We start from the raw sequence: 12,951 nt of genomic DNA on the forward strand, positions 1-12,951 counted from the left end.
AAAATCATAGTGCGACAAAATCGGAAAAAAACGCCATTTTGTAAATTTTGGGGGCTTCCGTTTCTACGCAGTGCATATTTCGGTAAAAATTACACCTTATCATTATTCTGTAGGTCCATACGGTTAAAATGATACCCTACTTATATAGGTTTGATTTTGTCGCACTTCTGGAAAAAATCATAACTACATGCAGGAAAATTTATACGTTTAAAAATGTCATCTTCTGATCCCTATAACTTTTTTATTTTTCCACGTACGGGGTGGTATGAGGACTCATTTTTTGCGCCGTGATCTGAAGTTTTTATCGGTATGATTTTTGTTTTGATCGGACTTTTTGATCACTTTTTATTCATTTTTTTATGTTATAAAAAGTGACCAAAATACGCTGTTTTGGACTTTGGAATTTTTTTGCGCGTACGCCATTGACCGTACGGCTTAATTAATTAATGATATATTTTTATAGTTCGGACATTTACGCACGCGGCGATACCACATATGTTTATTTATTATTTTTTTTACACTGTTTTATTTTTTTTATGGGAAAAGGGGGGTGATTCAAACTTTTATTAGGGAAGGGGTTAAATGACCTTTATTAACACTTTTTTTTTTTACTTTTTTTTTGCAGTGTTATAGGTCCCATAGGGACCTATAACACTGCACACACTGATCGCTCATCCTGATCACAGGCGTGTATTAACACGCCTGTGATCAGCATTATCGGCGCTTGACTGCTCCTGCCTGGATCTCAGGCACGGAGCAGTCATTCGTCGATCGGACACCGAGGAGGCAGGTAAGGGCCCTCCCGGTGTCCGATCAGCTGTTGGGGACGCCGCGATTTCACCGCGGCGGTCCCGAACAGCCCGACTGAGCAGCCGGGATACTTTCAGTTTCACTTTAGAAGCGGCGGTCAGCTTTGACCGCCGCTTCTAAAGGGTTAATACCGCACATCGCCGCGATCGGCGATGTGTGGTATTAGCCGCGGGTCCCGGCCGTTGATTAGCGCCGGGACCGACGCGATATGATGCGGGATCGCGGCGCGATCCCGCTTCATATCGCGGGAGCCGGCGCAGGACGTAAATATACGTCCTGCGTCGTTAAGGGGTTAAACTAAGCAGAGTTGCGATGTGAGCGCTGGATGATGCAAAAGTTATAGTATAATTGCACACTGTCCCATTATCAGGACGTGGCCTTTAGCGGAGGGTATGCGATACAGGCTCCACGAACTGCAGGGGGTTGTCAACTTCTGCTGCTAGGTGACATGGCACTGTGTCCGGCTAGCTGTAACAATCCTGTCAGGCAGGAGAGGTGAGTGCAGACCTTGTCAGTGGTGTCCTTGTTTGGCAGTTGGAGGCTTTATAGCGTGTAGTAAACCTTGCAGCGGTCTCCAGATATGGGGACTCCAGAGCTTGTAAGGGATTAGGGTGCAAATGTGCAATAGCTATATGCAGTAGCGATTTGGTGGCAATACTGGACTGTGTGCTGTGATGGGGAGGGCAGATGCATTTCAGGGGGGGGGGTCCCCCTTTCTCAAAGGCTTAGTATGCATGTCCTTGGCATGGTGGGCTTTTATAATGTGCCTTGCTAATTGGTAACCAGTTCAAGGTGGTTGCAAAATGTGGTAAGAGTCCTGTTAGAACGGATTAGAAATTGCATAATATACATAATGGAAGTGATTGTACTGGATAAGCTGTCTCAATGCTGGACATGACAATGAAAGTATCAGAATGCATTAAAATAATAGCTAATGGGTATCAACCATCCAAAGCTTATAAGTCTCTAGAATAAACTATAAGAGAGCAGAGTTTGGATGCATGTGTCAATGTCTTCTGAGTACTCAGGTACTCTGCACATACAGGCCGGGCGCAGCCCGTGCCAACCTGTATCACATACCCACCGCTAAAGGCCAAGTCCCGATAACTGGACAGTGTGCAATTGTACTATAACTTTTGCATCATCCAGCGCTCACATCGCAACTCTGCTTAGTTTAATTACTAGCACACAGGATAATTTTTTTTTTTTTTTTTTTTTTGCATAGACTACATCATTGGATCTAATCATACGTGTCTATAAGGATCTATAACTGAGACACAATACAAAGGTGGCATACTGTGAACATTTAATTGCTGTAATAATTATTACAAATACTGGTATTGATACCATGTTTTAATGTTATTTTAACTAATTTTACTGGATCTGTAGCATGGGCCCTGCACAGATACCAGACTAAGTGTATATTATTGATATTTATGTGGTAGCTTGGGGGTGTAGGTGATGTAGCTGTGCAGTGATGAAAGGGTGTTGGATTAAGCCTTAATTGTCGTGACGCCAGGGTGCGGGTTCTTCCTCTATAGATATATATCTTACCGCCACCTGTCCCAGGAACGATAGGAAGGAATCAAGGATTGTCCACAACCGGAAGTTTAGTAAACTGTAGATAACTTTACTTCAGCTTTTATGCAGGTTGATAACGGCAAACAGTCTATACAGAAGAGTAGTCTGTAAGTTCCTCACAGTTGGTTGGGACCTTGTAGTATATAAGCTCTGAGTCTGGAATTACGCTGTTCCGCTGGATTTAGGGGAATTATTTAGGTCCAGCAGTCACGCAGGATTAACGGGATTTAGAGTTGGTAAACTCACAGTTAGTAAGTTGCAGCAGTTATAGGCTTCAGGCCTAGTTCTGTCTTTAGATTTGTGCTGAGCTCCGCTCGCTGTCATATCCCGGGGAAAAGAGAGCGAGATTGGTTACAGCGCCCCTATATGGAGAGAGCCAGGCTTAGAGCTTATTGGTTCCCACCAGCTGTCAGCATTATGGTACATCATGTGACCACATTACGTGCCCTGGAAGGTCCTTAAGCTTAACTTAACATTAGACTTATTAGTCATGTGACCTAAGGTCCTGGAAGTACTATACATATAATAAAATATATACAATTTATATACATCAAACACAATAAAATTAAAGAAGTAAGAGGTGGGGCGTGGTCTGCATGGCTGACTGAGAGGACGTGCGGACGCTGAGCTCCTGCCATCCTGTGCCCAAATCCTGAATATATCCCTGCCATCCTGCTTGTTCCTGGCTTCTCCCCCTCTCGGTGTGACCCCTGCTGCCTTGGGACCCCCTGTGGTGCCTTTCTTGGACGGATCGGTGGAGTTTGGGGAGTGCACTGCGGCCTGTGGTGATCTAGGCCGCAAAGCCTGCGGCCCTCCGTTCCCACCTCCGCACCGGAATCCCTGCTGCAGCGCTCCTGGAGGAGCGGGAGCTCTACTTACCAGACCCGGGGCCTCTCTGCTGCAGATTCTGGTGTCTGGTCCCGCCGGGGATCCTGGAGGGTGTTCTGGCGCGGTTGTCCGCGGCTTTCGGTCCGGGCCTTGACTGGCGGAGAAGGTGATCCTGCGCAGAGGAGCGGCGGCTGGGTCCTTCTAGCCTGCTGTCGCTACGCTGGTCGGGACTGTGCTGGCGGTGCGGGCAGAGCGGAGCCCCGTGGAGAAGAGGCTGTGCTGCCGCTGGAGGTGAGGGGGCTCTTGCTGGAGTCTCTGCTCGGCCATCTTGTGAGTACGGCTCTGTGCAGGGGGGAGAGGGATGGACTGCCGTGCTGGGAGAGCGGTGGGGGGAGCCCCTGGACATCTGGGCTGAACACCATACGGGGTGCTGCTGTATTGAGGTGATGCCCCACTGAACTGCAATTGAACGTAGGAGGAGCCCCCCTCTGGCCTGCATATTGCACCTGGGCGTCCCCCTGGGTGGTTGGAGGTAATCCCTGACCCCTCTTCTCCTCTACCTTACACCCTTGCTCCTGAAGCCTCTGTGCTCCCCCCCAGCCCCCCTCCCTGCTGAAGTGGTGCTGCACTGTGGATTTGTCCTGCTGAAAGGGATCCTGAACTGCACATAATACCTTCTTGTATCTACCTACTATTACATTGACTGTCCATACCTATGGGCCGGAGGAATAAGGAGGGAGCCGGTCCCTCACAGCAGGGGGCCGGTGGGTCCTCCTCATCTAGGAATACATTGACGCTGCAGCAGGAAGTTGCTGCCAAGCTGGAGAGGTTCGCATTAAGACAGCCTTCCCCTGACTCGCCGGTCCGTGAGGTGACCCCCCCTCCTATGATTGATGTGGGAGCCCCCATTGACCCGCTGGAGGACTATGACGCTTTCATGCAGGCTTCTGCTGTGGACTCACATGTGTCACTGCCTAATACCCCTCCTGCTCTGTCTGGTATGATGGTTGCTGCCCCGACTGTGCCTGCTGCTGAACCCACTCTGGCTGCAGTGTTTGCGGAAATACAAAGATGTAACTCTACCCTTTTGAAATATCTCTGTTAATTGTATATTCATACTTGTTTTGGTCCTCTGGGGGGGGGGGTCTTCTGAGTTAGGCTATACTGATGTGTGTCCATAAGGGATATGTTCACTAATGTTCTTTTTTTTTTTTGTTTATGCAGGAGTGCTCGTGTGGGATGTTTGCAAATGCTTGATTGGCTGTCTGACTGGTTGCGACGTGCATTCGCCTTGCTCTGCTTATCCTGATATATTTTCTGGCTGTGTCTGAAGAGTGTTGATGGCTGGTGTGGGCATGTTTGCGCTCCTGGATGTCGTGTGCCGCGGCGCTTAGGGTTGTTGGGTCAGTGTGTTGAGTCTGGGTGTTGGTCTGTTTTCACCTGTTTTTTGTTTTTGTTTTTCGTCTCTCCCTCCACTGCTATGTGCTCTTCAAGAATGCTCCCTATATGTGTACTCCTGAACCAAATGTGCAGGTTTGTTGCTTTTGGGGCTGGTATCTGTTTATTGATGCATGATTGCAACTTTTAATTTGATAGGATGGAATGTTAGGGGGCTGGGTGATGTGTCCAAACGTTATGCTGTTTTTAATGCGGTGAGACACTATCATCCCGCTATATTATGTCTTACTGAAACCCACCTGACGGGGGCCACCACAGAAGTTCTTCATAGAGCCTGGGTTGGTCACTCGTTCCATTATACTTATTCCACTCATGCTAGAGGGGTCAGTATATTGGTCCATAAATCTATTCCGTTTAGTGTACTCTCCTCTAGCATTGACCCGGAAGGTAGATATATCTGTCTACTGGGCATGGTGTCTCACCGTATGTTTATACTTGTAGGACTGTATATCCCTCTCCCGTATAGTGGAGATGTTGTGCATCGAGTGTTCTCTATAATTTCAGGTTTTCCAGTAGCCCCTGTTCTTATATGTGGAGACTTTAACCAGGTCCTGGATGCTTCTGTAGATCGGTTTTGGGGCCTCCGACCCCCCCCCCCCCCCTTGCTCTAGGTCGACTGGACTTGCTAACATACTATCTGAGGTTGATCTTTTTGATTTGTGGCGCTGTCGCAATCCCACCACCCTGCAATACTCTTGTTACTCGGCCACGCACAGGACCCTTTCTAGAATTGATTTGGCAATAGGAGATGGGGATATGGCTAGAATGGTTAGGCGCATAGAATACTTGGCTAGAGGCCTCTCTGATCACTCCCCTCTTAGGTTGCAGCTTGATCTTGCAGATGGTGCTGGTGGGGTGCGCCCTCTGTGGAGACTGAACCCGTTCTGGCTACAAGTACTGACCACGGCTGAAATCACCTGTGCTGCACTTAGAGAATATTTTGCTTTGAATGTGGGTTCGGCTTCGGTCTCCGCAGTATGGGACTCCCTTAAAGCGTATTTGCGAGGCTTATTCATACGTGATATCAGTATACATAAATCGTTTACAAGGGATAGGGGCGAGAGGCTCCGATTGAGGGTGGTTGAAGCTGAGAATGCATATGTCTCGGCTCCCTCCCCGGTGGCTGAGGAGACTTGGCTGAGGGCACAGGGAGACTATAAAGCGTACATGGAAGAGTCAGCTGAACATAAACGCTTTTTTGTTAAGCAACGTTATTTTGAATGTGGTGAAAGTACTGGTAAACTGTTGGCTTCCATTTCCAGGGCACAGCAAGGCATTTCGTTTATCAGTTGTTTGCGGGACAGGGAGGGACGTGAGATCACTGATGATAGAGGGATTTTGGACGTGATGTTGGCCTTCTATCAGGATGCATATTCCTCTAGGGCCTCATGTTCTGAGACAGCCCTGAGGGAGTATGTGCGTAGGGCTAGGTTGCCTTCCCTTACTCTGGAGCAGCGGAGTGAGCTGGACTCGCCTGTCTCTCTAGAGGAATTGGAACGTGCACTAAAAGATGCCAATAATGAGAAAGCCCCGGGCCCTGATGGCCTCCCCAGTGAGGTATATAAAAGATTCTCGGGTGTTCTGCTACCACAACTGTTGCAGGTGGTGGAGTCAGCGCTTTTAGAGGGTTCTTTGCCTCGCTCCATGATGGAAGCCATCATTGTACTCATTTCAAAACCTGGAAAGGACCCTCAGTGTGCGGGTTCCTATAGACCAATATCTCTCTTATGTGCCGATGTGAAGCTGCTGGCTCGGGTGCTCGCTAACAGGTTGGCTGGGGTCATACTTTCTCTGATCCATGGTGATCAGACTGGTTTTATGCCCGGTAAATCTACTGTTGATAATATCAGGAGGGTGTATCTAAATTTACAGATGTCTCAGGATGGTACGGGAGCTCGCTCGGTTTTCTCCTTGGACGCTGCCAAAGCATTCAATAGCGTCGAATGGGAATATCTATGGAGTGTGATGAGTGCTATGGGGTTTGGAGATAGATTCCTTTCCTATGTTAAGCTTCTTTGCCAGAGCCCGGTTGCCCGCCTCAGAGTCAATGGTACGCTCTCACCATCGTTTGCTCTGCAGAGGGGTACCAGACAGGGATGCCCCCTATTGCCTTGCTTTTTGCCATAGCCATTGAGCCCCTAGCTTGCCTATTGATGTGGAGGAGAGGGTGACACTCTATGCCGATGACATGTTATTATTTCTGGGAGATACGGCCCATTCGCTAACCCCAGCTATGTCTCTTATTGCAGAATGTGGTTCCTTTTCGGGTTTGCTTATTAACTGGGACAAGTCCGTTCTGATGCCTCTGGACCCCTTGCCAGATATACCTCAAATTGGTGTCTCTAAGATACAGGTGGCCTCTAGCTTTAAGTACCTGTGGATATATATTACTCCCTCCGTACATGATTTCGTCCCTCGTAATCTAATCCCTCTTCTAGATAAGAGCTCCCCAAAAATATCTATCTGGTGCAAGCTCCCAATTTCAGTGGTTGGCTGTACAAATCTAGCTAAAATGGTCCTTATGCCGCAACTGTTGTACATTTTGCAGAACTCTCTGGTGTGGATTGCGATGGCCCACTTTCAAAGGATTCAGCGACTTTTCCAACATTTGGTTTGGGGGGTGGGACTGCCAGAATTAAATTGGAGACGTTACAGAGGGGTAAATCATCGGGGGGACTAGCACTACCGAATCCGTGGCTGTACTATATTGCGTCGCAGCTACATCAGGTGAGGGGCTGGGTATCTCTTTCCACATTGGGTCCTACGGGTCGACTGTTTATGACTAAGCATGGAGGTAGAATACCGCTACACATTCTGGAGATTGGGCTCTCACCAGACCTCCTGACTCTTCTCCCGCAACTCTATTACTTTGTAAACTATGGGGCCACGCGAGGAAACTGCTAGGCATAACAAGTTATCTTAAATTCACATCGCTGTGGCGTAACCCTGGTTTGCCTGTCTTTAATTCGTATGCTGAGGCTGAGTTCTGGGAGAGGAGGGGACTCTGTGAACTGGGTCAATTGGTTGATCAGGGGGTGGTTAGGTCTTTTGAGCACTTACAAGAAGACTTTGCCCTACCTCACTCCTCTTTTTACCATTACTTGCAGATCCGCCACGCCTATGAAACGCAGAATAGGTTGGGACTGTTAACTGTACAGTCTAATCCTGTACTAGAGTCTCTTGTCACTAAGAGAGAGTCAGCCGGTGTGATTTCTTGGCTTTATGTGGAGTTACTTAGTTTTTATCACGAGGGCTTCCCTCTGATGGTCCGTTCTAAATGGGAGGGGGACCTTGGGGTACTGACTGATGAGGAATGGTGTGTTGTATTGGCGCTTACCCCCTTTTTGTCTGCGTCGGAATCTAACCGGCTATCCCAGCTGTTCTTTCTACATAGGGTGTACAAGACTCCACTGTTTCTACACAAGATAGGTGTTAGGTCTGACTCTGCTTGTCCACGTTGTGGGGAGTTAGGGGCACACCTGGTTCATATGATGTGGACGTGCCCCTGCCCAGCTGTGTATTGGACAGGGGTACTACAACTCATTAAGACGGTCTATGGAGTGACTATATCTAGGGCCCCCAAGGAATGCTTGCTGGGACTGATAGGCTGCAGTCGAGAGCCCTCTATGGTGGAAGTTGGGATTCTGAAAGTCTTATACCAGGCCAGGAAGCTGATTGCACAACTCTGGATCAGATCCTCCCCTCAGGGGGTGGCTGATCTTATAACTAGGGTAACCCATGTAGTGAAATTGGAAAAAGGTATATACATTAAGCGCAAGGTGGAGCGGAAGTTTGAGGGTATTTGGGGGCCCTGGGTGCAGAGATTTGACCCCCCTTAGGGCGCCTCTTCTTAGTAGGATGTTTCTAAATGTGTGGCTGCGTGCGGTCTGGTTGCTAAGTGAGATGCTGAAGTGGCAGATTCTATGTGTGCTTACCCTCCTGGGATGTATGATGTGGAAGGATGTGTGTCCTGTTGGACGGAAATTGGGGTGGTATTTATAAAGGGGTCTGGTGGAATGTGCTCATCTGTTCTTTTCTGTCAATGTGGTACTTAAGTTGGAGCTTGTTTATGGCTTATATATGGTATGGGCGGAGGAGCTTTTGTGGGGGAGGGTTGAGACGGATCTGTTTTGTGTGGGGGGTGGGGGGGGGTGTTGGGTGATGGCTGTTATTGTTAAACTGTGAAAAAACTTAATAAAAACTATCTGATTTTAAAAAAAGAAGGAAGAGGTGACTAGGGGTTATCCCACCAGGAGGATCCTACTGGTACATAGGAACTCTGATTTTTGAGACTTAGCACACAAGGTACGGTACAAGGTACGGTACTGGGACACCACATTTATTTAATAAATCACATATTTTATTTAAACCAGTTACATCATATTTCTCTTCATTTCCATAATTGGAAGGTTACATTTTAATAAGTAATAAGTTTACACCTTGAGGCCTGAATTCCCTCTGTTTTGGTTATTACTTATTTTTTGGCACTTTTGGGTATAGCGCAACTCAGTACCTCGGTCTAGACGCAACGTATTTATATTAGTGTGCAGTAACCCAATTCATATTTTTCCTCTCAAAAATAAAATGGCCCTGGTCCTTAAGGCCAAAAAGGGCCTGGTCCTTAAAGGGGTACTCCGGTGGAAAACCTATTTTTATTTTTTTTTTTAAATCAACTGGTGCCAGAAAGTTAAACAGATTTGTAAACTTTATAGAAGGAACATAGGGGGTGGGGGAAACGCAGCTCCTCTTGGAGTAAAAATATAGTTTTATTATAATTCCATTAAAATTGAAGAAATAGGACAATGAACAAAAAACACCTGTGCATAGTGAGTTAAAAAACGCACAGACCGACGCGTTTCGGGCTGTTACAAGCCCTTAATCAAGGTACATGTTGCTACTAACGCTGCCTTTTTATATCTGTTACAAGATAAGCAATTATCCACGTGACCAGTAGTTTGTAAACTACTTCTATTAATTTTTTTTAATCCTTCCAGTACTTATTAGCTTCTGAATACTACAGAAGAAATTATTTTCTTTTTGGAACACAGTGCTCTCTGCTGACATCACGAGCACAGCCATTTTAGGAACTGTCCAGAGCATCATATGTTTGCTATGGGGATTTTCTCTTACTCTGGACAGTTCTTAAAATGGACATAGATGTCAGCAGAGAGCACTGTGCTCGTGATGTCAGCAGAGAGCTCTGTGTTCCAAAAAGAAAAGAATTTCCTCTGTAGTATTCAGCAGATAATAAGTACTGAAAGGATTAAGATTTTTTTTTTTTTATAGAAGTAATTTACAAATCTTTTTAACTATCTTGCACCAGTCGATTTAAAAAATAAAAGGTTTTCCACCGGAGTACCCCTTTAAGGGGTTAAACATAAGAAAATAATGGCTCTTCCACTATAAATACCATGTACCAGCATAAAGGGACATCCTCCAAAGTACATAATGATACATTGTGATCGTGTTTACATATGATAATACGATTGTATTGTGACTGTGATCACATATGATAATATTAATATTGCTGAAGTTGGTATTGTTAAAAGTATCATGCAGGATACAGTAATCCAGGTATAATAATCATTCTTTTGCATGCATAACAACACTACATGACATGTGGCACTCGTGCCGCACCAGCACGGGTTCTGCTGTATGTATTGGTTGTAACTTTACTGTGGTGGGATTGTTAAATTTAATTGCACATGTACAAGGGCGTTTACCATAAATATATCTAAAGTGATGCATTATGTGAAATTAAACATATTTTCAATAACAAATTATTATCAGAAATCAATTGTTTTTGAAAGGTAGCCCTACCAATATAGGCTGGATGCTCTCTTGTTTTTTGCATGTTGCCATGGGATACGTCCTGTAGGCAATTTCCTCTTGCGGTCAGGCATGCTCAGTTCTCCTCACACACAGTGAATATACAGCCAAATAGCTTACAGCTGCTACACTGCATACAGTTCACTTACATACTTATGTATGAGAGAGACTGGCTAAATATTCACTGGTCATTATGAGGTTAATATACCTAATGTACTTCTATAGCACGACCGCAAGGATCAGACCACAGAATGCTGATAGATACGATTAACGGGGGCAAAAATGTAGTGTGTTTGTAGCCTTATCTGAGTGCAACTATAATACTAAGCAGCTACCCCCTCATGAATAGTAAGCGCGTGAGACCTCTGCGCCCTCCCCCATTATAGCATTGTGTCTGATCTGCATCATAGTGGGAATGGGTGTCCTTGTATCAGAAACCAGTAAATATGGCTTTTCTCTGAGATTTTTGATTAATTTTTGTCCCATTTTCAGTGATTGTTTTATTTAGTGCTCAGAAAGTTTGTATTACATTAACACATTTTTATAAGACTTACACAATCTATATACATTATTACAAATAGAAAAGGTTAAACTCCCTTTAACCTCCCTTCCTCTCCACCCATAACATTCTTAAACCACGGTTTTAGGTCCGGTTGTAAAAGCGCATACGGCGCAAAAATGAGCCGACCGGACCGTACGTTTCACTCCGGTCGGCTCATTGAAATGAATGACATACGGGAGCGCATACGGTAACATACGGGAGCGCGAGGTTTTAGCTCCCTCCTGCCGTATGCGCTCCCGTATGGGACAAAACGTAGTGTGGACCCAGCCTTACATGGGTTTAAAACAAGCATTTATCTTCTTGTCTGTACAGATTGGGAATGCAGTGGAGGAGAAGCTGAGCTTTAGTACCTGTTCACATCTATTTGAGTAACCTTTTCAGATATCCATTTTATATAAATTTTTATTTTTAAATGGATTTCAAATGGATCTGTAGGATTTTAAAGGCTTTTGTCCTCCACCTCTCCGGGAATAATAAAATAAATGTTATAACATGCTTAGTGGGTTTGAGAATTAAGTATTTTTCTTTTTTGAAAAGATCTGGCTAAATCTTCAGCCAATGGTCGTTCCTTATGGTCATGTGACAACATTTTGCTGATGTAAGGTTTCTGTGAAAACATAATTTAGAGATAAAGAAAAATTTGAGTAAATTATATGCAAGAAGGAATGGTGAAACCCATTAAAGCGTGAAATTCATGGCATATTCAGGAATCCCTTAGAAGGCTCATTAACATCATTTTGTGACAGCTTTGTGTTTTTTATTTTATTTATTTTTTTAGTCAAAGCCTAAAGTAGATTCCAAAGAAATGGTAAATATAAACAAATGACTTAGGGCAGGGTCACAGGGAGCGCACCACAGCATCTTCATGCTGCGGATGCGCCAACGGCAGTCATAGAGGGACTGCAGAGCGAGCTCCCCACTGCAGTCGGGATTTCTAAAGCAGAAATCTACCACTACAAGTGAACACACAGAGATATCTGGCTGCAGCCGAGAGCATGCTCTGCAGTCCCTCTGTGATTGCTGTTGGCGCATCTGCAGTGTGAAATACACTGCGGATGTGCCTTGTATGACCCTGCACTTCTCATTCACACTGGATCCACGTTTGACTGGCTCAAAAAACAGAGTTCAAAGCATGCATATCAATAAGGTTTTGAAAGACCACACTCAGAGGCAATATTCCACATGTAAATATAACCAATTGTTTACCTCCAAGGGGTGTTGCTCTTCAAATCCACTAGGATATATACCTTGACGAACATCGGGCCAGTGCTTAGGAGAAAAAGAAGTAAAATATTGTTAAAAAAAAACTGCATGTGTGACCCTATATGACAAATGAAAAACATGTCACCAGGTATTTAGCCTTATGGTAGCATGAAGAGCCCTTCCTTAGAATAACTAATTACCACGTACTTTTGCTTTCTCATGATCAGAGTGAAATATCCATAAAAGTTCAAATAATATTAGTCCTAATGGGTATATGTCTACTTCATTTTCATACTTGTTATCTTTCTGTTGAAAAGAAAAACAAAATAATGATATAAAATGAGATTAACAATGTAACCAGAGACACAAACATATTCTTTATACCAATTACATACTACTGAAGATCTACAGTTCATGTTTTATCATTCCTTCCGCTCGACCCCTAGAGCAGTGGTTCTCAGCGCTGTCTGCCTGGGGATCCAGAACAAATATTCTGAATCATCGGTAGCAGCGGCACGGGCCCTTTACCTGGTTGGGCCCTTGGACCACATCCAAACTGGCCAGACCGGCCGGTCAGCCCGCTCCTGTCGGAGACTGATATAGGAGCGGTCTCTCGGTTCCTAAGATAATCGGAAATATGTGTGACCTCCCAGCTCTCCCCTACAGAAAAGTGCAATTGG

At 45.3% G+C, this 12,951-nt stretch overlaps 1 protein-coding gene and 1 long non-coding RNA gene across 3 annotated transcripts in view; one reads left to right on the top strand and one right to left on the bottom strand.

Moving 5' to 3' along the window:
* Positions 1–12,951, top strand: part of LOC130362628 (uncharacterized) — a 101,879-nt gene that overhangs the window by 983 nt on the left and 87,945 nt on the right. The gene's annotated exons all lie outside the window — the stretch shown is intronic.
* The window catches only part of LOC130362626 (interferon-induced, double-stranded RNA-activated protein kinase-like), a 97,931-nt gene continuing 93,944 nt past the window's right edge, over positions 8,965–12,951 (bottom strand). The window contains exons 25-27 of one of the 2 annotated variants that reach the window (XM_056567426.1): positions 12,479–12,577; positions 12,275–12,337; positions 8,965–11,675 (exon numbers count right to left, since the gene is read on the bottom strand). In XM_056567426.1, the coding sequence (XP_056423401.1) occupies positions 11,565–11,675; positions 12,275–12,337; positions 12,479–12,577 (273 nt within the window). In that variant the 3' untranslated portion in view covers positions 8,965–11,564. The remainder of the gene's footprint in view (positions 11,676–12,274; positions 12,338–12,478; positions 12,578–12,951) is intronic. The other variant, XM_056567427.1, reaches the window with a different exon arrangement.

This window comes from Hyla sarda, chromosome 3 (genome assembly GCF_029499605.1).
Source record: "Hyla sarda isolate aHylSar1 chromosome 3, aHylSar1.hap1, whole genome shotgun sequence".
In the NCBI taxonomy this organism is placed as follows: domain Eukaryota; kingdom Metazoa; phylum Chordata; class Amphibia; order Anura; family Hylidae; genus Hyla; species Hyla sarda.